The 25094-nt window shown below is 36.1% G+C and overlaps 1 protein-coding gene across 12 annotated transcripts in view; it reads right to left on the bottom strand.

Moving 5' to 3' along the window:
* EPB41L2 (erythrocyte membrane protein band 4.1 like 2) overlaps window positions 1–25094 on the bottom strand; it is a 106964-nt gene that overhangs the window by 29845 nt on the left and 52025 nt on the right. For all 12 annotated transcript variants that reach the window (XM_058802054.1, XM_058802049.1, XM_058802044.1 and 9 more), the window contains exons 5-11: window positions 16681–16785; window positions 12169–12211; window positions 6335–6410; window positions 4655–4873; window positions 4126–4213; window positions 2731–2883; window positions 2245–2342 (exon numbers count right to left, since the gene is read on the bottom strand). In XM_058802054.1, coding sequence (XP_058658037.1) covers window positions 2245–2342; window positions 2731–2883; window positions 4126–4213; window positions 4655–4873; window positions 6335–6410; window positions 12169–12211; window positions 16681–16785 — 782 coding nt within the window. The remainder of the gene's footprint in view (window positions 1–2244; window positions 2343–2730; window positions 2884–4125; window positions 4214–4654; window positions 4874–6334; window positions 6411–12168; window positions 12212–16680; window positions 16786–25094) is intronic.

Here is a 25094-nt window from a genome sequence, read left to right as displayed (position 1 = left end):
ATGTCAAAATATCATAAAGCAGAAATGTAAGCACATTTCTGCAGACACTGGTTAAGATCCAGAGCTGCCAACTAAGCTTACCTCAAAATTTTTATGTAGATATATGGTTTGACTGCATTTTTTACAGAGATTACTGCTCTTTGAAAATGCTACTGGAATCCTCTAAGTCTGAGCTGATAACAAGTGAATACAATGCCCTTTGGTAGTCATTTTCAATATAGTTCATTACAATTTTTAAAAATAACTTCATACACTAGTGAATTTCCTATAAATTATAAGAAAACAGATCTCAATGTGATTATTTGAGATAAACTGAAACATTACATAAGACAGCACAAGGAATCTTACCATGTTATATAGGGCATGCTAAGAGATTTGGAAGCTATAAATATACATCTAAACTGTATACAATTTACTGTGGCATCATACACAAGCTTTACACATGCTCTGGATGAGCTACAGTCTCTTGGATTGCAGCAAATGTTTTCTGCTTTTTATCTTTGAAGGGAGATAGAGCTGGCTTTATTTTACTGTTTTTAAATCAGGATGAGAGGTTCTGAGGATTTTCTCCCTGATGACATCAGTGGAGTATATAGATTTACAGAACAGTTCAAGTATTTGTTACATAATTCTTGTTATAATGTCATTCCTGGTTAGAAAAAGCCACTTCTGATTGGAATAAAATCCAATTATTTTTATTATGTCAGTATTTCTGTAGTAAGGTTATTTCATAGCTATTTATGCTTCTGAAAGCTTTCAGACTTGCAAATGGTAGTTGCCAGTTTAGGATTTTTTACTTTCGTAAGATTTGCTTTTTCCTTATTCAGATCTATTTTATTACTATAAAACTAGGAAATCAAAGCAAATCACTGCATGAGTTATTTGAAGAGTATTAATAAACTTTTCACTGTGGACAGAACTGCATGCTATTTGTGGTAATAGACACCACCAGCCATAGCAGACTTCAAATTTTCAATAATAATTGAATGCTGGACTGTGTTAATAAATGAATTCTATCAACATAGATCTCTGTTGATAAAAAAAAATCTCTGATCAAGATTTTAAAAAAAAGTGCTTCTAAATTAAGCATTTGGACTGATTTATGCTGAGATTTGGCAATCTCAGCATAAGTTCTACCTTTGCATTCACGAACATGCTACAATCAATGAAAATCTGAATACTGAAAACCATCCAATGAGACAGCTCCAATAATCATCTGCTTAGGCTTCCTGGTCCCCAAGTTCTCTGAAGTTCTGCCTAGCAATTATAGTCAGCAACAGGATTGCATCTACTTTAAAACACAACCAGTTTTTTTTAAAAAACAAACAGGTTGCTGAAGAAGAAAGCTTACCATTACACACCCTAGGTAATGTGCTTTGAAGAAAAAACTCAGATTCAATGCCTATCCAATTCATAGGAGATTCAGCCTAAATCTGTGACTCCCAGGCTGCAGGGGACATATGTGCACACTCATGGAATGTGTGTTATAAAAATCAAACAATGTCAAAATCCTTTTCAGTGAAGGAAGTAGACAGAGGTACAACTCCTGGCCTATTGATAAGGTGCTCATTTACAAATAGATCATAGTTTCAATGACCAATTCAGAATTCTGTGTTCCTCAGTTGCTGGAGAAAAAAATGCATAGGGTATTATGGATTATTACATAAACAAATAGTCTGTTTAATGTGATTTTGTTTTTTGAAGAATGACTGTGAACTCAACCTAGTTCATAAATAAGGAAAAGTTCAGCTAGAAGCATTTACACTCAGCACAATGTTGAAATTAATTGAATGAAGATTACTGTCAAGCCCTAAGAGCTTCTGTGATTACGTATAAGGGCTTTTTAGATGTTAATTCTGAGAAGTCAGTCTCTCAGGAAATCTTAACACAAATCACAGAATGCATCAGATTGGAAGGGACCACTGTGGGTCATCTGGTCCAACCTCCCTGCTCAAGCAGGGCGATTCCAGAGCACATGGCACAGGATTGAGGCCAGACAGTTCTTGCATACCTCCAGTGCTCCATGACTGCTTGTTTAGTTCCATCCTCTTAGCACTCTGAAAGTTTTGATAAAGCAGTTAATTGTACTTGAGACTCTAGTAATTGGTAATTTGGGGTAATTATTGTAAGGGTATCTTCTATCTAAGGGGCAAAGAAGGGGGAAATCTTTACTTTTCTCCATCCTTTAAAAGAAAGATATGAGTATACCTTGCAAAGTGGGGGAAGGAGAGAATTATCATTTACCTGAAGAAAGTATGGTGCTCCACACAAACCTTCCATAACCTTTTAGCAGCCCGATGGTTTGGCAGTTTGAACCCAATAGTGCTCTCAAACTGTTCCAGCTGGAAAGAATCCACAAATAAATTAATCCATTTCCTTAAGGTGGCTATTAATTAAGAGGTAGAGTTCAGGTAGTTCCATTACTCTATCAAGTTGTAATACTCCTGCCATAAGACTTCATAAGATTTTTAAATTTTTTTTTTTAAATATCAGAATTTCCAGCTTTTTAAAAGAATTATACTTAAATAAAATATATAAAGGTTTGCCTTTACTAATCAAGACAGGTGTTTAATACAATCATTAGAATCTGAAGAGGAAAAAACACTCACAAGTTCTGTTTAAATATATCATAAGATTATAAGGACAGCTGTGGAAAAAAATGAGGATATTTTCTTGTTGCTGGACAGAAATGAACTCATAAAAGAAACAAGACTGAAAGGTGCTACTTACTTCTGCTGGCCTGACTTTGATGTAGAAATTACTTCGCTTGTAGGAAATCTTCAGAATTTTTGGCCAAGCGAAGCGGTTGATCCGGAGTCTGTCTTTGTAAATCAGCAGGCCATTAGCACAAACACCCAGCATGATATCCACACCTTCAGAATCCTACCAGGTATGAGACAATTTCATAACAATCACTTCAGTAACATTCCAAACAAGTAATCATTGCTGACATACCTTGAGGGAATATTGTAACTGGGACATGTTTCATATCCAAACCTGACTCTGACAATGAGATTCTAAAATCAGAAATAGCCAAGTACATAAATTTTATAGGTAAGAATTTGGACTCTAAGTAATGGTTTTGGCATTCATATGCTACAGTTCTGGGAAATTCTTCAATATTATGGTAATAGGGACTAAGTTAACAACTTAAAAGCAGAAAAGGTATAGCCAGTGTGTGTGACAGCAATAATTTCAATAATTATTAAAAGAAGAAAACTGAAAACCAGCCCTGTCCCACTTAAAGCAGTCAGTGGAAGTCTGAACAAGTTGGTGATCAAGACGATCTTTTACAGTAACATATTATTCCAGCAAAGATAGAGGAGGTAATGAACAGGTTTCTGAGCATTCTCTTTCACTAACAGCATTTGATGCAAGTTTTACAGGCCACAAAACTAATCACTTACTGATACACTACACCATACAGCAGAATCTCATGTCCTCTCCAACAACTGATCAACTACATCAAATGCCAACACAGTCATTAGAGAGTTGCTTCACTGGCAGAACTAACAAAACAAAATTTAACCATGTTTCTCCAGTACTTAAAAGTCTTGGTTTTCTTTTTTAAATGCAAGACTGATATGCTTACAATATCTTAAATTTCCTAATGATTTGAGATTCTGGATTTATGAGATGGAGTGGGAGGAAGTGATTCGTTTGTCTTCTGAGGTTTTAACAAAAAAAAAAAAATTCCCACTTGAAATGAAAATGTGATGTGACCTACCCCTGGAAGGGGAAAAAGCACCAAAATCCACCCCCCCCATGACCTCCCGCCCTATTTTTTTTTAACTCTCAAGGTACTATGAAAATAATTACATGTTCTTTTAGGCTTTACTACATGTCCTTGGCATAGAAAATATGACATCTTAAATGTCTTTATTTGCTCTTAGGAGTAAAATGTTATTTCCAAGCTGCATATATTTATGCACTAAATAAACTTATATATACATTCTACTGATGTTAGAGTTGTAAATTAAGTAATTATTATAACCAAGAGATAAAGACCTACAGCCAATAATTAAGCATATGACTTTAAAGAAAATAAGCTATATATATAGTATGTTCTTTAATACTTAGCATGTCTATCCTAAAACAAAACCAAACAAACCAAATCCCTGATACCTTGGCATGATGTAAATCCACTCCATACATGGAAAGTCTCTTAGCATTTTCTAGGAACTGGGAATCCGCCTGTGCTGGAGTCAAGCCCCTAAAACCATTGAACAAGCTTTGAGTTTATTGGCAAAAAACTGAGTGTCAAAACTGAGTGGAATCCTGGAATTCAGACTGATAGAAAAACCTCAGTTTATAAGGCATCAAGAGTATTTTTGCTCTACAGGAAAAGTGTTCTTTCATAGCATATTATTTTACTTGAGTACAGATTTCCACCTTCACTCATTCAAACAGATGTATACTGCTTAAACAAATTAATATAAAAATACTTTACAAAAGTTCTTTACCAAGACCTTAGTGCAACTACTATTTTCAAACTCAACTTTCTAAATACACCAAAGGGTTTTTAGTTACATAAGAAACTATTTCCAAAGTAACAATAAGTTCACCTCAGCAGATTTACGCATACTCTTAGGAGAATTGACACAAATGTGACAAAGCATGATGACTTCTTTTAAACCCACTGTACCTGACATACCTGTGTGTTTTGTGTAGCTCAGCCACTTTCTCTTCCATTTCTTGAGTCTGGTTGGGTGCAAACTGGAATTCACTGATATAATCACTGCTGTGCTCCCCTGGGTCATGATCACCCAGCTCAGCCTGCAGGGTATATGAACCAAGGAGGGCGTGAGTCACAAAAGAACATGGCAGTCGGCCAGATACAATATCCTGGCGAAGCTGTAGGCACAAGAAATACCTGCAAGACAAAGGAGAAAAAAACCCAAGAGAAAGAAGCACAAAGAAAGGGTTACCCATGGCAGATAATGAGATGATCAAGATCATGTAAGGTAAGTGTGTTTTAAAGTAGGCGAATGCATTAATGATGACCTTATATTATTTGAGCAGTGTATTACCACACAGAAAATTTCACTTGATTTTTAAGGGTCAACATTACTTTCATAAAAAATATGAAAAGCAGGAAAAATTCTGATTTCCAATATAAATTAATAAAAAGCTACCTAGTTTTAAACAAAAGTTGACTTAGGAACTTGTTTAGTTCACATTGTAGCCTGTAGGTATCTATGGTTTAAAAATATAAGCTATGCATTTCTTTGGCATTTCCCTCCAACTTCTATATCCCTTGCAGTTCACAAGCTAATCATGTCATGTAATACAGAAAAGAAATCTAGTTTAGTACTGAAACCATAATTACCTTTCTTAAACCAAGTAGTATTACAATTCAATATTTCAGGTACTGTATACAGCATTCCACCAAATTTAACAAGTTAAACACCAGCAGACATGCCCACCTTAGCAGAGATTTTTTTTTAATGTATGTTTAAAAAAAAGTCTTACTAGTGAAACTTAGATTGAATATATAACCAAAAAATGTTTTTATGAGTTGAACACGCAATAGAAAAACCAACCAACTCATTGAAAATTTTCAAATGAAACACACACAAATTCTTGTAAATACACTCTGTACTCAACATCTTTTATGATGCTACAAATCCCTATCTGCAGCAACATTTTAGCTGCACTCTTGCATAGCTATCTTATTTTGTGCAGAAGGGTGATCCAATGCAACATGTAACACATATCCTGCCACAGCAGAGTCAGCTACTCCAAAAAAAAGTATTTAGGTTTCCTGTAACTCATGAGAAAAATGAATCAGTTCCCTGCACTCTATCCCCAGTTATCAACGGCCAGTATCATAGCCTTGCAATGCTACTTTTAGGTGCTTAGTATCCACCATATTCCAAGTATTTTCTATCTAAAAACTTCGGAAGATAATTATTTTCAGCTTTTGTTATGTTTTATGGCTTTATTTAAAGCACACGGGTAAATCCACATTTTCATCCACCTAGTCTAGGTTATTACTGAAGTATCTTGGATCCCTTAAGCTTTGCTCAAGACCCCCATGCTCTCATTTGTTTCATAACAAAGCAGCAGTCTGACAACAAACCACTGGCTTCCTTCACATACTATCACTCACATCTCACCTGCTGCCCAAATCATATCCCTACCTAACAATTCCTCTTGCTCAGGTTTTTTCCAGAAGTTTTCATTTCACCTTTTCAACCTTGTTCCAAAAAGCAGTTGATGTATGTAAGAATATCTATAGTGTACAGTAGCCAGAAACTGAAGAAGAAATTCTCTGCAGCTTTTAAATTAGACTAAGAGTAATTTAAAGTTTAAAATTAGGACCTGTGCATACCTAGTGATGTCTTCAGTCAACTGTGACGGATCAGGGGGATAAAACTTCACATTAAAGGTGAATATCCAAGGTAGACCTAAAGATGGGAAATATCTGATGGTTAATCTCAATCAAGTTCAAGTAAGCAAAGAAAAAACTTTATTTAAAAATGTTAGAAAGTCGAATAAATCCTAATTGCTGAAATCATGAAGGAAATTTTTTTCTGTTTTTTACTGTACATTATTAAGAAGCATAGATTATTTTCATTGGCAGGGAGAGATCCACAGATTAGCATGTTAAAAATTATTTTAAAATGTTTTACAGTAAGTTACACAAATATCAGAAGACATTTTTAATTTGAAAAAGACCATAATATATTAACAATTCTAAGATATTATGTGTTCAAAGGCACTTGCATTGAATTTGTGTTTATTTCCAACTCCTCCAAGGCTAACAGTCTCTTTCTGTTTAAACTCAGTTTGAGAGACTGTACAGTAACTGTGAATATGATATCAAAATGAGCTCTGTGTTGTTGTATATAACAAAAGATAATAAATTATTCATTGAGAATGTGTGGAAGACAGAAATATTAGCCAATCCTACTTTAAAATTTGTTTCTGGTAAACACCACATTAAACAACTACAATAACAGCGATATTTAAATTTCCATATGTTAGAATTGTCAATAACATATGCCTTTTTTTAAGCAAAAGCATGCCTAAAGCTAGATTAATAATTTGAAAAAGCATAAAATGTTGCCCTTAGTCATAGCTCTGTTTTTAAATAAATTTTTAAGATTTGAAAGCTAAGTCACACATCAATAAATAAAATACATTTTCAGAATGTTAGTACTTTGGATAATAAATTATTTTAGAAATCTGTATTACATAGATAAATCATGCTTTGAAAAATGTGTCTTTCTACAGCAACAAAAAAATACCAAAATGCCACTATAAACACAATGCTAGATAAAAGTGCTGATGTTATTTAAGGCTACTTTCTTAAAAAAAAACAAAACTGTTTTGAAATTCCATCTATATCAAAGGTGTCAGAATTTCTAATGTCTTCCAACATTTAAAAAATTATTTTGGTTTTTCATACGTGGCTATTCACTGAAGCACTTCAATTTTTGTTTAAGTGTGAACCTCATTCTACACCTGGCTGCTAAGCCACTATTTCTCTTTGAGAGCTCTGGGTTTTAGCGTATCTTAACATTCCCAGTCATCAAGATTTTGTACAATTTTGTGTACAAAGTAAGGCAGGACCCTTAAATGAGGTCTCATTTATTATTGCATTGCCTACTGCAATGCAGTGCAAAACAGAATTAAGACAAAAATACCTTGCAAAAAAAAATTTCTAACAATAATGAATACATCCAGCATAACAAACATAGTTAAAGATGGAACGTATTAACCTACTTCCATCGTCTCACAGGGAATCAGCATAATTTAATGGAAAGATGCTGATACTGGGTAAACCAAAGTGATGAGTATGAGCAATAGGGCCAAAATGTCTATACAAAAAGCATCCAAGGAGAGCTGTCATGTTAACAGAGCTGTGGAGAAATGGGTGAAGGATGTGTCTAAACCTTCAAGTTTTTCCTGGTCTAAAACTGCAGTTACGCTAGCCTCATATGAATTCCTGTTTAACTATTGCTCTTTCTGGTCAGCATTTCTACAGCTAACTTTCAGCAAGCACTGCAGACAGGAGACTTAGGTGTGGTTTGAAGAAAAAAAAAAACCTGAAAAAACTATATTCTTTATAAAAAAGTGCATAAATCCTCTGAGTGTGTGGGCTTTATAAAAAAAATCTTATCTGTACTTACACTGATTAAATTGCTAATTTATTGAAGAAATATTGAAGTTGATTTTGTACTATATTCTAGACAGCTGGTGAGCATGTATTTTACCTGACTGCTGAAAGCACATATATCCCCTAAATAAAGAGTAGCAAGTTTATTACAATGTGCACAGTCTATATTTCTACTTCACACTAAAGCATACTTTTTATAGCTGCACTAACGAGGCATATAATCATAGTTGTCCTCATATAATAATGCACATTATTGCTGGCTCTTCATAGTGTTGGAAGCCAAGACAAAAAAAAACAACCCCAAAGCTGATTTAAAATTGTATTTAGCATTCTGTCCCTCATAAGGCTCTCTGTTTTGATTTTCAGTAGTATGGGCTACAGAAATGTCAAAAATTTTTCTAGCCAGCTTGTTACATCAAAAAATGCTTCTGTGGCAACTTTAGGCCCATTCTTAGAGTAAAGAATGCAATATAACCAACCAGCTAGCAGCATACAATTACCATGATTCATCCTATTTCAACTGGGAAAAATCAGTGAGGGTTTTTTTTCCCAGCAAAGGCTTTTTCTGGCTTTGACTCGTGATCTCTTGTATGTCAGCTTTTGCAAGAAAACCCTTCCCTTGGCATAGGTACTTAGTTCTCTTGAACAATAACAATCTACACTCTAGTGTAGTCAGCTTAGATGAAAATTAGCTACAAATCTAACAGATACATAGCTAAATACCTATAAAATAGACTGATACAAAATAAAGTGAACCTGCATAAAGTGACCACCATGTTTTGATGCCTGAGCATACCCATACATTGTTTTAGCATTAAAATCAAACAGCCAGTGTTGTGCACCTAAAATGCAAATGCTCTTTCCTAATTAATTAAAACTTCTCTTAATTCCCCAGCCTATTCTGTTCTCAGAACATCTGAACTCTCTCCATTTCTTACAAGATATAGAACACAGAATATGTGATGTGGAAGTATTTTTTGCAATAAAAGTACTAACCATACTGCAGTCTTGAAAAACATTTAACTGACATAATTTTACCTCTGGGTTAAACAGATAAATTCTCAAATTGAATTTTGTATAAGGGTGACCCAACTTACCCTCTGTAATCTATGATTTGACCATTTCAAGGTCATTTGCTATTGCTTGTACCATCACAGTATTCTAGCTGTGATTCTCAGTTTTGCAAAAGCCTGAATCCACTTGACATGTACCAATTTCCAAAAAGATAGTGACAGAAATGTAATTACCTACCTGTCCCTGAAAGAAGTAATTAGAGGTTTTAACACATGCCAGTGGATAGCCAAGTACATGAGTTAAAAAAAGTCAAGAATTCATTTTCCTGAAGAGATCAAGCTGGCTGAAAGCAAACAAGATTTTTGTCACCTTTGTAGCCCTGAGAACAGAGACAGTAATTTGTGGATCATGTTCATTAGCTGAAGTAACATCAGTAATTGCTGAGATCCAACATAATTGCCCAGCCAAAGGCCAACCTGTACAAGTAAGAGATCTCACAGAGGGGCTGAGGACTGTGACACAGGAAGAGACAGCCTGCAGATCATGACTTGGGGAAGACTACAGGATTCTTATTTCATCTTTCCCAGTCACAGGTGGTACATACATCCCCAATGTGCAGAGTTTTGGTGTTGCTCACATTTAAGAGAGACAGAGATTGTTGTAAATATTATGTTGCAAACTAATGTGTTGAACTATATTTCTGAAAGTGTCACCTTTATGTGTTCAGATCAATGTATTTATCCAAATACACTTATTTAGCATGCTAGTGCTTGAGTTTCTGCCATACAATAGAAAAAGAAATCACCAAATATTCAGAGTTGGAAGGGACCCACAAGGATCAGCAAGCCCAGCTCTTAAGTGAACATAGAAGGGGCTGAACCCACAACCTTGGCTTGTTTTTTAACACCAGGCTCTATCCATCTGAGCTAGTATCAGGTTCAAGAGTTTTGTAATTTCCAAATTTCAAATGCACTAATAGGTTTTACAGGTATCTTAAATTTAATGAGTATTTTTGTACACAGGATTTCCATTCTTGATTAAAGACAAATATATTTAGAATTAAGCCTGAAAAAAGTCCCATTACTTGATGCTTTTGTAGCTGGAGGATTAAATGTGCCTGCAGTAAGATTCCAATATCTGGAAATTTTAATAGACTAATGCTGAGGAACACAACTAACACTATACTAATTACTTGCACATAGGTGTAAGCAAGTATCATTTTAAAATCCTTACAATTATGTTCTTACTTCACTTTTTTTTTATTATGCCTATCAACTCTGAAATACTACAGATCAGAGGAAAAAAACCATCCCATCATGATTCCTCATTCAATAACATTCAATAGACTTCCTCTCCAGTATAAAATATAGGTCTTCATGCTGTATGGAAAATCAAACCCCCTTAACATATATTTCTATAGTGCATACTATACAGTATTAAAAAGACCTTTGTCTAGTGCATCCAAAAAATTTTCAGGTCAGTTCTTACACTTCAAACTTGTAGACTAGATGGCATGCAAAGTGCTACAGAATACAAAAAGATATCAACATTTGTATCAGCAAAGTTTATACAAAAAGTAGCAACATCCTCCATCTCTTGTTGTTTATTAAAACCAAACCAAACAGTCTTTAGCCTGCATATTTGGACAACTAATAGATTTTCACTGAAGACCTGCAGAAGTTCAAATACCAGTAACTTTTCCTTTAAAGGTGTGGATTAAAGGTGTGGCTGCTACTTGCATATTAGTACATTCACAATTTTAATAGGTCTAGTTTGCTTACACAAGAGCCTGTTGGATAAAAAGAACAGTTTCCAAGGATGCTCCTATAACTTTTATTTCTATAATGAGAATATAAACCACACCTTCCTATTAAGGGATTTCATCAATCAGCAAAGATGTGAAGAAAAAGGAATTAATATCACTATGACTTCTGGAAAAAAAGTATTGCCTTAAAACTCCACTCCTATGTGGAGTTAATAGCAGTAAAGAAACTATCTGTTTGTCATTATAAATAACACATAGCTGTTCTTAATTACAAGTACAGTCAGTTTCTTAGCTTAAATTCTTGTGTTTAAGTCTAGGCTTGTAAGCATTATCATCATCCTCTTCTCCCCACTTTCCTATCAGGTATTACCAAAAGGTTTCCATTAAAAACAAGACAACAAAAACCTTAGTTTGGTCACAAATGAGTAAGGCAATGACAATACATTCAGTAAGGGCAGGGGCTATCTAGCATATTTTAGTGCCTCTAATTTTGTGATATGCATGCTTAGGCAGAGTATCACCTAGATTTACTCTCCATACTTACTCCATATTTTCTCCCCAGCTAGTGAAGAGCTTTGACAGAGCTTTATGCAAACATAGTAAAATAAATTACTCATCAGGTACTGAGTATAGGAACTAGAAAGGCATTTCAAGCAGATTCAGTCTGAAAAGGGTTTTAGTGAGACATTCCAAGATTATGCTCTCTATGCCATCTCCATTCTGAAAATGATGGACATTGTCAAAAAAGTCAATGGTGGACTGATCAGTATTGAAGAATATTCATTTTCTATAAAACATATTAATTCTCTTTTTTGTAGATTCGTATTCTTCTGGTGATTCTTTAAAGTAAGGAAGTTCTATGACAACAATCATGACCATCTTTGCATGATCGCATTCTCCATCCAATAACCAGCTATCAGCACAAAGTTGAAAAACATCTATGGTTTCAGGATGTAAAAATATCAACTATTACTCACACAACAAAAGAAAATTTTGGGGCAATAATAAATATAGAGATACAATAATAACTAAAATATAGTATAATCATTAACTTCTACAGCATAATTCTGAGCAGCTCCCTCTCCTCTACTAGGACATGGGATGGAAATAGAAGATTTGTTTCCTGGTTTAAGATGAATACATCACTATCAGATAGAAATTATTTTAAAGCTGTAAGCAATCAACAGCCAGGCTACTAAATTTAGGAAGAATATTTCTGTGAGGAAAAAAAGGGAGCATAACATCTGAATACAGAAGTACTTACTTCGAATTTGTCTCTTAATTTCCTTCGAAGAATCTAGCCAGTTCTGAAAAAAAAAATGAACAAGCAAACCACAGCCAGCATTTAAAATCCTCAATACCAAAAATATTTTGATATAATCAAACACATTCATTAGCTTTTACATTTCAGTTACTACTGATGTGTGCAAAGAGACTGTTTTGCAACAGTCCAAAATAATCCAAAAATTAACTTTTGGAAGTGAGACTAAGGAATCCGTAACATATATTCATTGGTAACTCAGACAATCCTGTTTACTGTTTTTACCCATACATGTTAATAAAACAGGTTAAGAGACTAGGAACATAAACCTTTTCACTATAATTACTGAGACTTCCCTTCACTGAGTTTGAACCTTTACTTCCCATGGCCACACACACACACACACAAGCACATTCAAGGAAGAAACATGCATAAAGCCAGCCTGACAGCAGGTCTTGCAATGTTTCAAAGACAGGCATGAAATGCAGGGAAGAGTTAGATACTGCCTTGTGAGGCCAAGGAAAATACCTGCTTTGTCATGGGCCACTGTGGGTACTTGCAGTTTTAAAGTTTGAGGGAATACCTCAGTGCCAGCACAAATGTTGCCAAAGGCTTATTTCTATCAATGTTTCTCACCTAACTCAGCAAAGCAGAGCATCCTAGGTATTATGTGACCCACCTTTTTCAGTATATGGTAGGAAATAAATTCCAGATGCAACACTCTTTCCCAATACCATATCCTCCAGTCTCTATTAGGGACTTTTGCACCCAAAGTCCATCTTCTCTCAAGGGGACATAAAAATGCTAGTTTAGTTTTGCAGATCTGTGTGAATTAGGAGGATGTGGAACTCTGTTTCTGCAGTAGTGCAAATCTTTAACATAGATTACCCCTGCTGACAGAGAATGTGCCTCCTATGAATATGGACCAGCACACCAAGTTGTCTGTTGAAAATTAGCTTGGTCCAGGTAGATTTCATCACCAGCGCACCATGTGTATATTAGATGAATATTATTTACAAATGAAAATCAAACCCCCATTTTTATAATTTATTACAATTGTAATGTTTTAAAAAAGACAGTAATTTCACATTTATTGCTTTGTCTGGGATCTCTACTTTTCCAAAGATATGATAATTTTTCCAGAGAAGGCAAAGTCCACAACATTTTTACAAAGGAAGAGTTAGAAAGCCCTTCTACAAAAGTGGAGTTAGAAAGCACTTATACAAAATAATGGATACCATTTATAATGCTTAAGTCAGTCTTCTTGTTATAAGAACATTGACATGGAAAGGCCTTGGAAGACAACGTAAATCAAATAATTTATAAACTGAGATGCACTTCAGCTACAGCTATCATCCTAGGTTTTCAGTTTTGGCAAGGAATCCATTCTGAAATTACCCACAGCCATATTCTTGCAACTATAATAACTAGAAGTATCTTAAATCCTTACATTTTAGACACAGCATCAACTAAATAAATAGAGAATATAGCATAGAATAACTACAACAGAAAAAAAGGATTTCTGAGTACATAATACTTTCAGTGCTTCATCTTTTATCACTACAAAGCAGGAGAAAAGAACATACAATACAGACTATGCTGTAAGATGATAAGAATAATCCCTTCTTTACACAAGTTATAAAGTTCATTTTCTGATTTTTCCAAGCCTGAAATAAGCTTATTGGAAGCACACATAGCCAGCAACTTTCATTACTGCTCTGTCAAATAAAATCAGACGCTTATATTCCATTTACAGGCACAATTACAGGGGTGGGAGTTTTTTGCATCTGTGCCTTTTGTCATGGATAAAAACAAACACCACAAAAGAATCTACCCTAAATTAGAGCTCTTAATGAAGAATAGACAGGTCTGTCTTTCAAAACAAAAGACAAAGTGTATACACACTACTTTGCTCCAGTAGGCAGAAATCTATTTGTTTAATTTGTGAATGGTAAGGTTATAGATGAGACAAAGTAATGCATTGTCAAAGAACAAAATGTTCTCTACCAGTACAAAAGTATTTTGTACAAATCCAGAAAAGCAGCATTTCCAGCTGGCACCCAAAACATAAGAGCAGAAGCTTTCTAACACTTCTGCAGAGCAACTACCGTGTGAATGGAGCATTCATGAACTTCTGAGGGTGCAATGCAATGAAATCTCTAAACAAACTTCAGCCCAATAAATTTAACATTTGCAAAAAATGAAAGAAATCATTAATTACTAATTTGGCCTAAACAGTTTTGAAACGTGTATTAAAGCTAACAAAATTTATTCTGATTGGAAGCCATAACCTCTCTCCCAGCTGCACAGAACACCCATGGAGAAGAGTTAATGGGACTGCTCCTCCAATGGTACCCTGATGGTGCATTGGGGAGCAGCTCTAATTCAACAGAGTGCCTGGCATTGAGCTGCCACACGCCACAGCTGCCGCTGCATTCAACAGCTGGCTCATCAATGGGTGGCTGTGATAAGTGCACAAGAATGGGAAAAACACATCATTCAGCATTTAGTACTGACTGGCCTGGAGGTCAGGGATTTGTGGCATTTTAATCTAAAAAGGCAACAGTCATAACAGAAAAATAAAAAGATCTGGTACCAAATTAAAAAGTAACTTAATACAGAGATGAACAAAAAAGAGCGCCCTAAATCCAGCAAAAGTTCTGAGAAAGTAGGAGATATGAAACATAAATTTGCTAGGAAAGAGGTTTTTTTAAGTTTCTCCAAATAACACTAGGAATATATTTGTATGAAGAAGCCAAAATCCAGCAACTCAGGTTGTTAGTTTTTGTAACAAAAAGAACCAGATTTCTCCAGAAGTTTTTAAATAGAAGCCTCCTGCTGTCCATAACTCGGTGAGAAGTAATCTATTCTGCTTCTGAATAAGGACCCCATTATCAGATATTTCTCAATTTATATAAATACCTCTTAATTTATGTAAATACTTATGAGTGTTGCTACAGTACCACCTTCAGTCAATGGATAAGGAATTCAAGGACTCATTCACACTGAAAGAGACCTCTGGACATAACTGGTTCAAGCGTGATTCAAGAGCCAGTTTTGAATTAGGTCAGGTTGCCCAGGTTAATATCCAGTCAAGTTTTTAGCATCTCCAAGGAAAAAGACACATGAAAAAACAGATGGGGTCTTTTTAAGTGTGGACCTCAGTTTCCCTATTCCAATGACTGAAGAATATCAAGAAAGCCTTAGTCTAACTAGAAGAAAGAAAAAAAAAAAAAAAGAAGAGGAAAAAAAAAAAGACATAACCCTACACCAATTCAGACTTTTTTGCTCAACTTTCAAAAAACCTGAAACTCTGTATTTTATCTCCTGGGATCTACTCAGTGGGCTATTTTCTGGTACACGTCAAGGATCCAGGTCTAGTATTAGACCTTTTCTCTCTTGCCAGAGATCAAACTGCTGTTTTACGTTATTTTGTTGTGTATATACAGTACAGTTTTTCAATAGTGAGAAGCACAAATAAAGCAACAAGTGAAAATAACAGGTAAGATTGTGATATTAGTTAGAAGATCAACAGACATGTTCTTCATCATTACACCAAAGAAGTTCTTACATCTGGAAATGGTTTAGAAATCAAGAACAAAAATTAAATATCTAAGTAATACAATAACAAGCTCATTTTGTATATGGGATTTTTAATATAGAGGAATTGAGTATTTTGCTCAATACTGCACAGAAAAATTTGCACCAAAGCAACTAAATCTAGAAAAAAACTTTATCAGAATGGAAGCTGCTAGAAATTCAGATCTATTCAGATCAGGAAATTACACTTAATTTTTTTTAAAATACTGTTAAGACGAAGATGACAGAAAAAAAGCAATAACTTTTAGATGCAGTATGATGTAATGATGCTTTTACTGTAAATACAGATTAATAAGAAATACAATTTTTCCAGCCGCATGTTGTAATTATTCATCCGATTTTTTTTGAAGAAAAAGATGACAACACATAAATCTTTAGTTCATGGAGGAAGCAACAGGCAGCCCAGCCCAAACCTGTAATGTTAAGATGTTAAAAACATAACTTGGATTTTGGTAATTAATGGAGCAATCACCACTGACTGATTTGAGATTTTCCTCAGCTGAGCAATCTAGATATGCTCAACCATCCAACAAAAAAGCAAGTGCAAAAGAAGATGGAAGTTACCAAATGGTATGTAAGAAATCCTTCCAAATGCAGTCATCTCAAATGCCATTCATTTGTAAAATTAGCATCCAATACCAGTAATGGACCACCTTCAGCCTCTTTACAAAGGCCAAAAATTTTCTTTAAAACTTAAAATTAACAATAAAGGAACTCAAAGGTCTAGTCATAACAGATTTATGGGCTAGATTCCTTTCATGTTCACAAACAAAGCATTCTTACACATCTATGAGAAAAGGCAGCAAAATTTACTCAAGTGTTTGAAATGGTAAACATTTAAAAGAATATACCTCACTGAAGTATTGAAGTAAGTGGCAGTGATGAATAACAAACAAAACCCTCATACAGGCTTACCTTCTGCTCTGAATTCTCATAAAACAACAGCCCAAAATAGTCCTTTTCCAGTAAATTGAGGTGTTCACATACTTTATCAAACAGCACTTGTCCTTTTGCTCTTTTCTGAGAGGTGGGAGGGTAGGAAAAGAAGGAAAAATAAAGGAAAAATAAGAACAAAAAAGAAAATTAAGATAAGTAAATCAGTAAGGTCCTTAATTACAGGTACTGTTATTCGATGACATTATTCAGGACAATTTAAAATATACATAAAGTGGATTATAAAACGATAAGCTTTCTTACAAAGACTGTTCACCATACTTCAAAGCTATACATATCCTTGACAAAAAAACTGAGAAATTTTAATGTTTTTTTAAAAACCTGAAACAACAACAATGTAAGTACACAAGGAAAATTCAATACCTGAAAAATTTAAATATTTTGCACTATTAAGTGTCACTAAATAATCTTGGTTTTTCGGGATCTTCATTTTTTAAATAGCAAAAGGCTTCTTTATCTGAGCCAACTTTTTCTGTATTATCCTCTAACAATTAATATAGTTTCTACAATGTTAACTTTAGCATTTTTTTATCATTTTGGTATACATCTCAGTGACTTATGAATCCCATTATATGAATGCACTGAAAAATAAAGTGTGTTATTTTCAAAAGACAAAAAGAAAAAGCAGACCACTAAGAGGTGATGCTCAGACCAGCAGAAGCAGCATGCAAGCAGAAGCTGAACATAATTCAACATGTCTAGTTGTCTATATGCGGCAGTGGTTTGTTTCAAGGGGCAGAAAATAAGATGGCTGCTTTCTATCCATGTATTTCTGGAATTTCAGTACCCAAAAAATTAATTAGATAAATAATAAGAAATCTTCAAGAAGTTTATTTTTCCTAAAATCAGTAACAAAAGGAAATCAGTAACAAAGGAAAAAAACTTGAAGGTTTTATTTGAGGTTAGCTTACATATTATAGTCTGTTGCTTTATAAATACAGTAACTGAAGACTGATCATCATTTTACCATTTTCTTAAAAAGCATTTTAAAATGGCCACTTTCAAGCTCACTTGGTGAGCTCAGTATTACTAGAGCTTAAGCAAATGGCAGTCACTCCTGAAGTTTGATCTTTTCTTCTTGCGACCTTTCCAGCAGCCTTCCAGTCATCTAAAGGGGGCTTAAGAGAGAAGGGAAGGAAAGGGCACGTAGTGACAGAACAAGGGGTAATGGCTTTAAGGAGAGTAGGTGCAGATTAGGTATTAGGAAGAAATCCTTTACTGTGAGGGTGGTGAGGCACTGGAACAGGTTGCCCACTAAAGCTGTGAATGTCCCATCCCTGGAAATGTTCAAGGCCAGGTTGAATGGGGCTCTGAGCAGCCTGCTCAGGTGGAAGGTGTCCTGGGCTAAGCAGGGGGCTTAAAAACTGGAAGTTCTTTAAGGTACCTCCCAACCCAAACCATTCTATCATTCTGTGATTCTTGTACCTGAAACTGGGAATGTAAACATTCCATAAGTCTGTAGTGCCAGTAATGAAAACAGGTCCAGGCTCTACTTCTGTGAGCCAGGTTTAAGGAAAATCTTTGTCTCCTGCTGACAGGAGACAAAGATTTAGAGCAGATGGCTCACATCACATGCTCAGGGGTGAGGAGATGAGAAGTTCTTTCCACAGTTAAAATCTGACCATGACTGGCATGCAGCCTCCAGTTTGAACCAACTCCTTCATGACAGCTCTGCTGTTTGTGGCATTTATCATAGAGGCCACAACATGGCCTTTTCAAAGGTCTGCCAGCTTATAGGAATTTTTGCATTTGCTTATCCTACAGATTTCAGTAGATGCCACACACGACTGCCATTCCACAGAAACGCCATGGGCAGCCCCTGTGTAGGCCTGGGTGACACTGTGGCCATTGTCCCCGCAGACAGTGGCGGGGCACTCCAGGAGCCCATTCCGGCACTCCCGCAGCTCGGCAAAGGCCAAGAGCGGAGGGAGAGGAGAAAAGAAGGTATGCACTGAGCAAAGAGTGAAGGCATTGTTGATTTTTTTTTTCCCCAAGAATCCAGAGCTTTATTCAAAATCGCATTGTCCAGCAGCTACCCTACTCGGGAAGATCAGAAAGGTTTCACAGAAGCAAAATTATAAAACAACCACATTTAGTAGCCCAAGTAGCAAGGCTAAATCAAGAAAGTAGAAGTCAAGAGTGACTTCTGAAATGGGGAGCAAGGAATTTTAAGTCTGTTTGGTACTTTCAAGAAATCTTACTCAGGAAAGATGACTACTTCCTCTAGGCATCTGAAGTAACCACTTAATTTTCTTGACAGCTTCACCTTCAGTTTAGTAAGAAAAATCACCAATATAGAAAAGTGGTAAATTGAAAGCAGAAAAAATATAAGCAAGAGAGAGTTCAAAGAATCTTAGATGCATGTAATAGATACCACTTTTTTTCCAAAGTCGATGAGCAGGTCAGTGATCATACCTTGCAAATGCAAGTTTCAGTTATACAAATTTCAGTAAAGGAAATCTATAGATTAGTGCAAAATAATGTACGCTATCATATCAAGACCACATCTAGAATCAGATGCTTTTTTAATATCAAGTTAATATCAAGTCTTTGACATCTAGAAACATAAGGCAGGCAAATATACTGCAAGTATAACTGTAAAATATTGCACAGCTTCTTATTAGGAAGTCATAATAAACAAAGAACTTGGAAACACTAAGCAGTGTCCATTGTATCTTTAAACATCTTTTTGTCAGTTCATGGTTCTTCCACATTAGGAAAAATACTACCATGTCACAAAGCCCAAGTGTATGAGCCTACATTCTAGACAGCAGCAAAATGAAAAGACATTATACCATCAGCAACTAGTATTTATAGAGCTCTGTTATGGATTCAAAAGCCTAAGAAGCCTCTCACTACTAGCAATGGTTTTCATTAGAAGATCCTACTTGCAGAATTGAAAGACTCCGAGTTATTTCATATATATATATATGCGTGTGTGTGTGTGTGTGTATATAGAGTGATATAGTGATAAAGTTTTAAAAATCGAAAAGAATATTTAATTTGCAAAATCAAACTTTTCAAGTGCAATTTCTCTGTAAGCTATCTGGGGACAGGCATTACTACACAGTTTCAATGAGAGGATAACATAACTTTTCTGGGAAAACTCATGTTCCTAGTAGAATGTCTCTAACTTGAACTGAAGATAACTGTTGTGATCCAGTCAGTTCAGAAGCTAGAAATATTTTAATAGAGCAGGACACTCTTAAGAAGGCAGCATCATGGTTTGCACAGTTTGTTACTTTATAAAATGGATTCCATTTAATTTTCTACCATGTGTTTGAGATGTCAACTGATAGCAACAACCAATGTGTAAATTATAACCACTATTCTTAGTATACCTATGCATACATATATATTTATGCATTCATATATACATACATGGGTTTATAGCACAACAAATTTTCCTGTTCCAAAATTACAATGCAGAAATATCAGTAAAAATGTAAATCCATCCTTGCTTCCACAAAAAGGGGAGCACATTCAACCTAGCTGTATCAAGAGAGTGAGAAGTGAGGAGATGTTCACAGAGCCAAGCAGTTTAAAACACAAAAGTACTCAGATCAGCAGTATTCTGTATTGCTGCCAAGTTATGCTTTCTTTTAAGTGAGAACATAAAAAGAACACATGCAACCAAGGTTATTCTAGTACCAATTTCAAGCCTATATTTAGACTCTGCAGATGCCACCTCATAATGCAACCACCTCGTAAAACCAGAGGTACCATTTTTCTGTCCTTTATATCCTTTTCAAAAAAAGAGCAAACCAGAGCAAAGCAATTGCAGCTGACATCCACAATGGAAATTTCTATGCAACTGGGAATTAGGATATCATGGATCTGTTCGGCTATATACGAGCTGCTAACTACTGATGCAATATAAACATTCACAGCTACCAGTTCTGTTCAATACATTTATCTATGATAGGGATGCAGGAGTTGAATGCACCATTAGCAAGTTTGCTGGTGATACTCAAGTGGGAGGTGCTACTCACTCCCTTAAGGGATGAGAAACCCTACAGAGCAATGTGGATAGATCAGTGCATTGGGCAGTCAGTGGCAGGACATTTAGCAAATGCCACATTCTGTACCTGGGACAGAGTAATGCTGGGCACAGGTACAAACTGGGAGAGGAGGGGCTGCAGACCAGCCCTGCAGAGATGGATCTGGGAGTGCTGGTCAGCAGCAGCTCAGTGTGAGCCAGCAGGGAGAGCCCGGGCAGCCAGGAGGGCAAATCCCATCCTGGGATGCATCAAACCCTGTGTTCAACCATCCAGACAAAAGAGGGGATTATCCTGCTGCACTCAGCCTTGGTACAGCCACATCTTGAGTACTGTAAACAGTTCTGGGGCCCACAAATTAAGAGGGATGTGACGGTCCCTGAATATGTCCAGAAGACAACAACAAAGCTGGGGAAAGGGCTGGAAAGAACGTCCTATGAGGACTGGCTTAGGACTTTGGGCTTGTCTATGTTAGAGAAAAGGAGGCTGAGGGGTGGCCTCACTGCTCCCTACAGCTTCCTGAAGAAGGTGAAGAAGCAGGTACTGAGCTCTTCTCCATGGGATCAGTGACAGGACACATGGGAACGTGTCAAAGCAGTTCAAAGCTGCACCATGGAAGGTTTAGATGTGACATTAGGAAGCATTTCCTTACCACAGGGGTGACCAATCAGTATAATAGCTTCCTAGGAGGTGACTGATGCCCCAAGCATGTCAGTGTTTGAAAGTCATTTGGACATGACCTTTAGGTCAGCCCTTGTGGCCTGGGTGCTTCCTTACCCTTAAAGGGTTGGCCATCAGGCAGCAGAACTCGATCATTGGAGGCCCTTTCCACTTGAAACAATCTATCCTATTCTTTTTCCTTCCTTCTCCTTTCTGTAGCAGTACAGGCAGAGGGAAATCTCAACATTTCTTCCCAGCCCTGCACTAGCAGAAAGGATCGAATGGGGAATCATGTCCCAGCCTAGGCACTGAATTTCTCTGTGTGGGGAGGAGGCATGTACCATCTGATGGGTCTGAGAGATGTAGATTATCTCAAACTTATGTAACCATTTGAAGAAATCTGGGGGGAAAAAGCCATCAAAAACAAGTACAGTTTTTAAGTTTCCTGTGTTCATTCAGTTAATCTGTGTTTCCACAGAATGGCACAATTCCATATATCTCTTCAGAGATCAAACCCTTAGCCAAATGCAGGACATGCTTCCAAACCGAGTGACAAAATTTTTGAAGTGTTCAATACCTATTATTTCCCCAGAGATTTTTTTTCTTCTTGTCCTCATTTTTAGAAATGATTGAGCCATTTCCCTTGGGGAAATGTAATAAAACATTTTATTACATTTGAGAACAACAGCACCCCATGAGAGCAAGGGTCCATCTCCAAAGTGACTAACCACAAGTGTCTACAGGCCAGCGCAGAAGCAGTATCCAGAAGCTGACTAACTATGAGACTGGTATTTGCCTGAAATGCCAGGAGTTTTTCAGCTCCAAAAACATTTTCAAAGACACGTATTTACAGGACGAAAAAAGATTGAACTTCATTTTATTTTCTGAATTGGTTTAAGAGCCAGTGCTCACAGGCATTAACACAACGCAATTCTGTAGCCAGGCCCAGGCTAAAGCATTCCCCAGTTTTGTTTAAAAAAATCAAAAGATCCTTTGCAGCAAAGGCCAGGCCACAGAAAGGAGAAGCTGGAATATGAACCACACAGTCACTGTTTCCTGAGACCTGAAGAATAAGGATTGGTCAAATGGAAGAGAGGAGGAGATGTGCAACAGCCTGGGTTGTTTTCAATAGTATGACGCATATCAATGACAAGTATATTTTTTTTTGGCTGCAAAAAATTGCTTTGCTGTGCTTCTTGGCCAGTGATGCATGAAAAGTGCTCTCATGCCTGGCCTGCACTTGTATTTCATGCAGGCAGAGCTGAAAAGTGCCAGCTTCTGATGCTGCAGCAAACCAGTGCCTTGTACAAACAAGAACCCTGGGGAAAACCAAACCAAGGGAATACAGGAGTTCACTCCTGCTACAAACTTGGAGTAGCAAAGAAAGGCAGAGAGGAAGGGCATGAGTGGTGCCTTGGAGGCACCAAAGCAGCAGGAGAGAACACAGGCAGAATGGCCCAAAGGAGCCCTTGGCAAGGAGCCGTGCTCAATGGTGCAGAGGAAGGCAAAAAATCCCCAGGGACTGAGATGATTTCACTCATAAACATTACTTTTGGTGGTGTCTATTGAATCTAGACAAATATTTTAAGAATGTGCCAAATTTAACATCATCCCTATTTTCCTTTTTCTAAATAAAAGATGTCATACTTTAAACAGACCACTTAGTGCTTGAATAAACCTAGACTAGACATCTGAGCAGTCAGAAAAAGATTTGCAAATCAAAACTCTGCTACAATTAAGCATCTGTTCCATATCAGCTTCATTCAGAGTTTTCTTAATTCAGGGTTAAAGACCGATCTCAAATGTACATTGAGCAAACATATTTTTACTTTGTATTAGCAAACTGTAAGTAACCATAGAGTCTGTGTCAACTCTGATATATTTCACTTGTTCATACGTGCATAAAATACGGTCAGTGCTGGCATCCTTTAAATGCCTTTTGTCATAAATATTTAATTAGACCACTGACTGAATGCAGTAAACAAACCCAATAGGATCTTCATTTGCTTCTAACTAGCAATCATTATGCACTTAGCACTTCTTTTTGTTTCTTTGAACTGTGTTCTTCTCTACTGAAACACAGTTTATATTTCAAACAGAAAATCTAAACCAGTCTTTACCGCAGATCCCAAATTCAGTGACAGAATTTCTTCACAACTCTCTACAAAACCACACAATGAGAGGAAAAAAGCAAGTTTATTTCCTCCACAAAAGCAGGAGATACATGTAGTTCACAGTAACACATCAGTAATTTATACCTCCCACAGAGATCAATTATCAGGAAAGGAGTAGGTCAAAATTACATCATTTGCACTGTGCTAAAAAAATTAAACTTGCTCCTAAAAATTAAGTCTTAAATATTCCAACAGTCTGCACATTCAAGCTATTAAAACTCAACTGGCCGTCACATCTCAAATATGACACTACTGAATCATGAACCAAGGTTATTTTATCCTTTAATATGGTTCTGTCATTTCAAGCAAGCACAAATGTTCAGTCACAGTCTTTGGCAAATACCACTCATTAGCTTTCATCCTCAGTACCTTAAGAACTGCCTGTGATAAACTAACAGGCTGTTATTCCTTTAACTCTCTTTAAAGTAATGAAAGGTAACTGAATTTTTTTTAACAATTCACAGCCTGTGAAACTTGTTTAAAGTCATGCTCCCCCAGAACTATTCAACAATAGCTTCTTCCTCTTTCCATCTCTCCAGGTATTCACATGTTACTCTGAAGATTCTGAGGCCAAGTAGGTGTTGTCTTTTAGAGTTAGAATAGTTTTAAGCTCAAAATAATAAAATTAATTGCTTATGCTCTATGAATGAACGTATTGTGTACATGTAACTCCTGTTTTTTATTAAAGTACTTGCATGCAATATTATTTTGTGATTTATTTCAGAAGATTCCTTTAAAGCAACAGAACACAGAAAATCAATCTATTTTATTAATATGGAACCTATGGACTTCAGGAACTAAAATACTAAAGGTAAAGGAATTTTAATATAACATTGTAATGGAGGATATTTTTGCTGCCTTATAAAACTTTACAGGTTCCAAAATAACAATATAAAGCAAGTTTGAAGAGTGGCTTATATAAATGTTTGCAACACGATTCCCACTCAAATTTTAATTCCCCAGAGCAAGCAGCCAAGATGCAGACCACATTTTATCAACCACGCAAGATTACAATCAGCATCTCTGCACTGGTGAACTTAATGCAGGTCATTTCTGGGAAAGATCAAAAACCACAAAACACTACAGTGAGAATTTCAAATTACAAAGAACTGAAGAACAGGTTTCACCTAGCACAAGGTTTAGCTCTCACGTCATGGACTTCTCCAGGCAACAGTGGAGTACCTTGGGTGTTGTATCTACACTGGCATTCAGACAAGGATATTTGGAGAAGGTATACTCCAGAAAGATTACAAACCAGGTCCTTCAAATTTGCATCTTCAAAAGTAATGAAAGTACAAAGACAGGTGAGAAGCAAAAAGAAATAATCACAAAAGAAACTGAAATACCTGTTCAAACAGTTCCATAGATAAAGGATTACTGACTTTAAGTTCAAACTGTCAAGTTCACATCACTCAAAGATCTACTTAGGCAAAATAAAGAGTTCTCAGGAAAAGAGTAGATGACTCTCAGAAGTGATATATTAATTTACAAAGTAACATCAAAAAGACAAATATCTGAGATTTGCTTTATACTGAAATCTAAA

The sequence above is a fragment of the Ammospiza caudacuta genome, chromosome 3, assembly GCF_027887145.1.
Source record: "Ammospiza caudacuta isolate bAmmCau1 chromosome 3, bAmmCau1.pri, whole genome shotgun sequence".
NCBI classification, from domain to species: domain Eukaryota; kingdom Metazoa; phylum Chordata; class Aves; order Passeriformes; family Passerellidae; genus Ammospiza; species Ammospiza caudacuta.
Note: the sequence above shows the minus strand (reverse complement) of the source record. Positions and strands in the feature narration are given on the sequence as shown.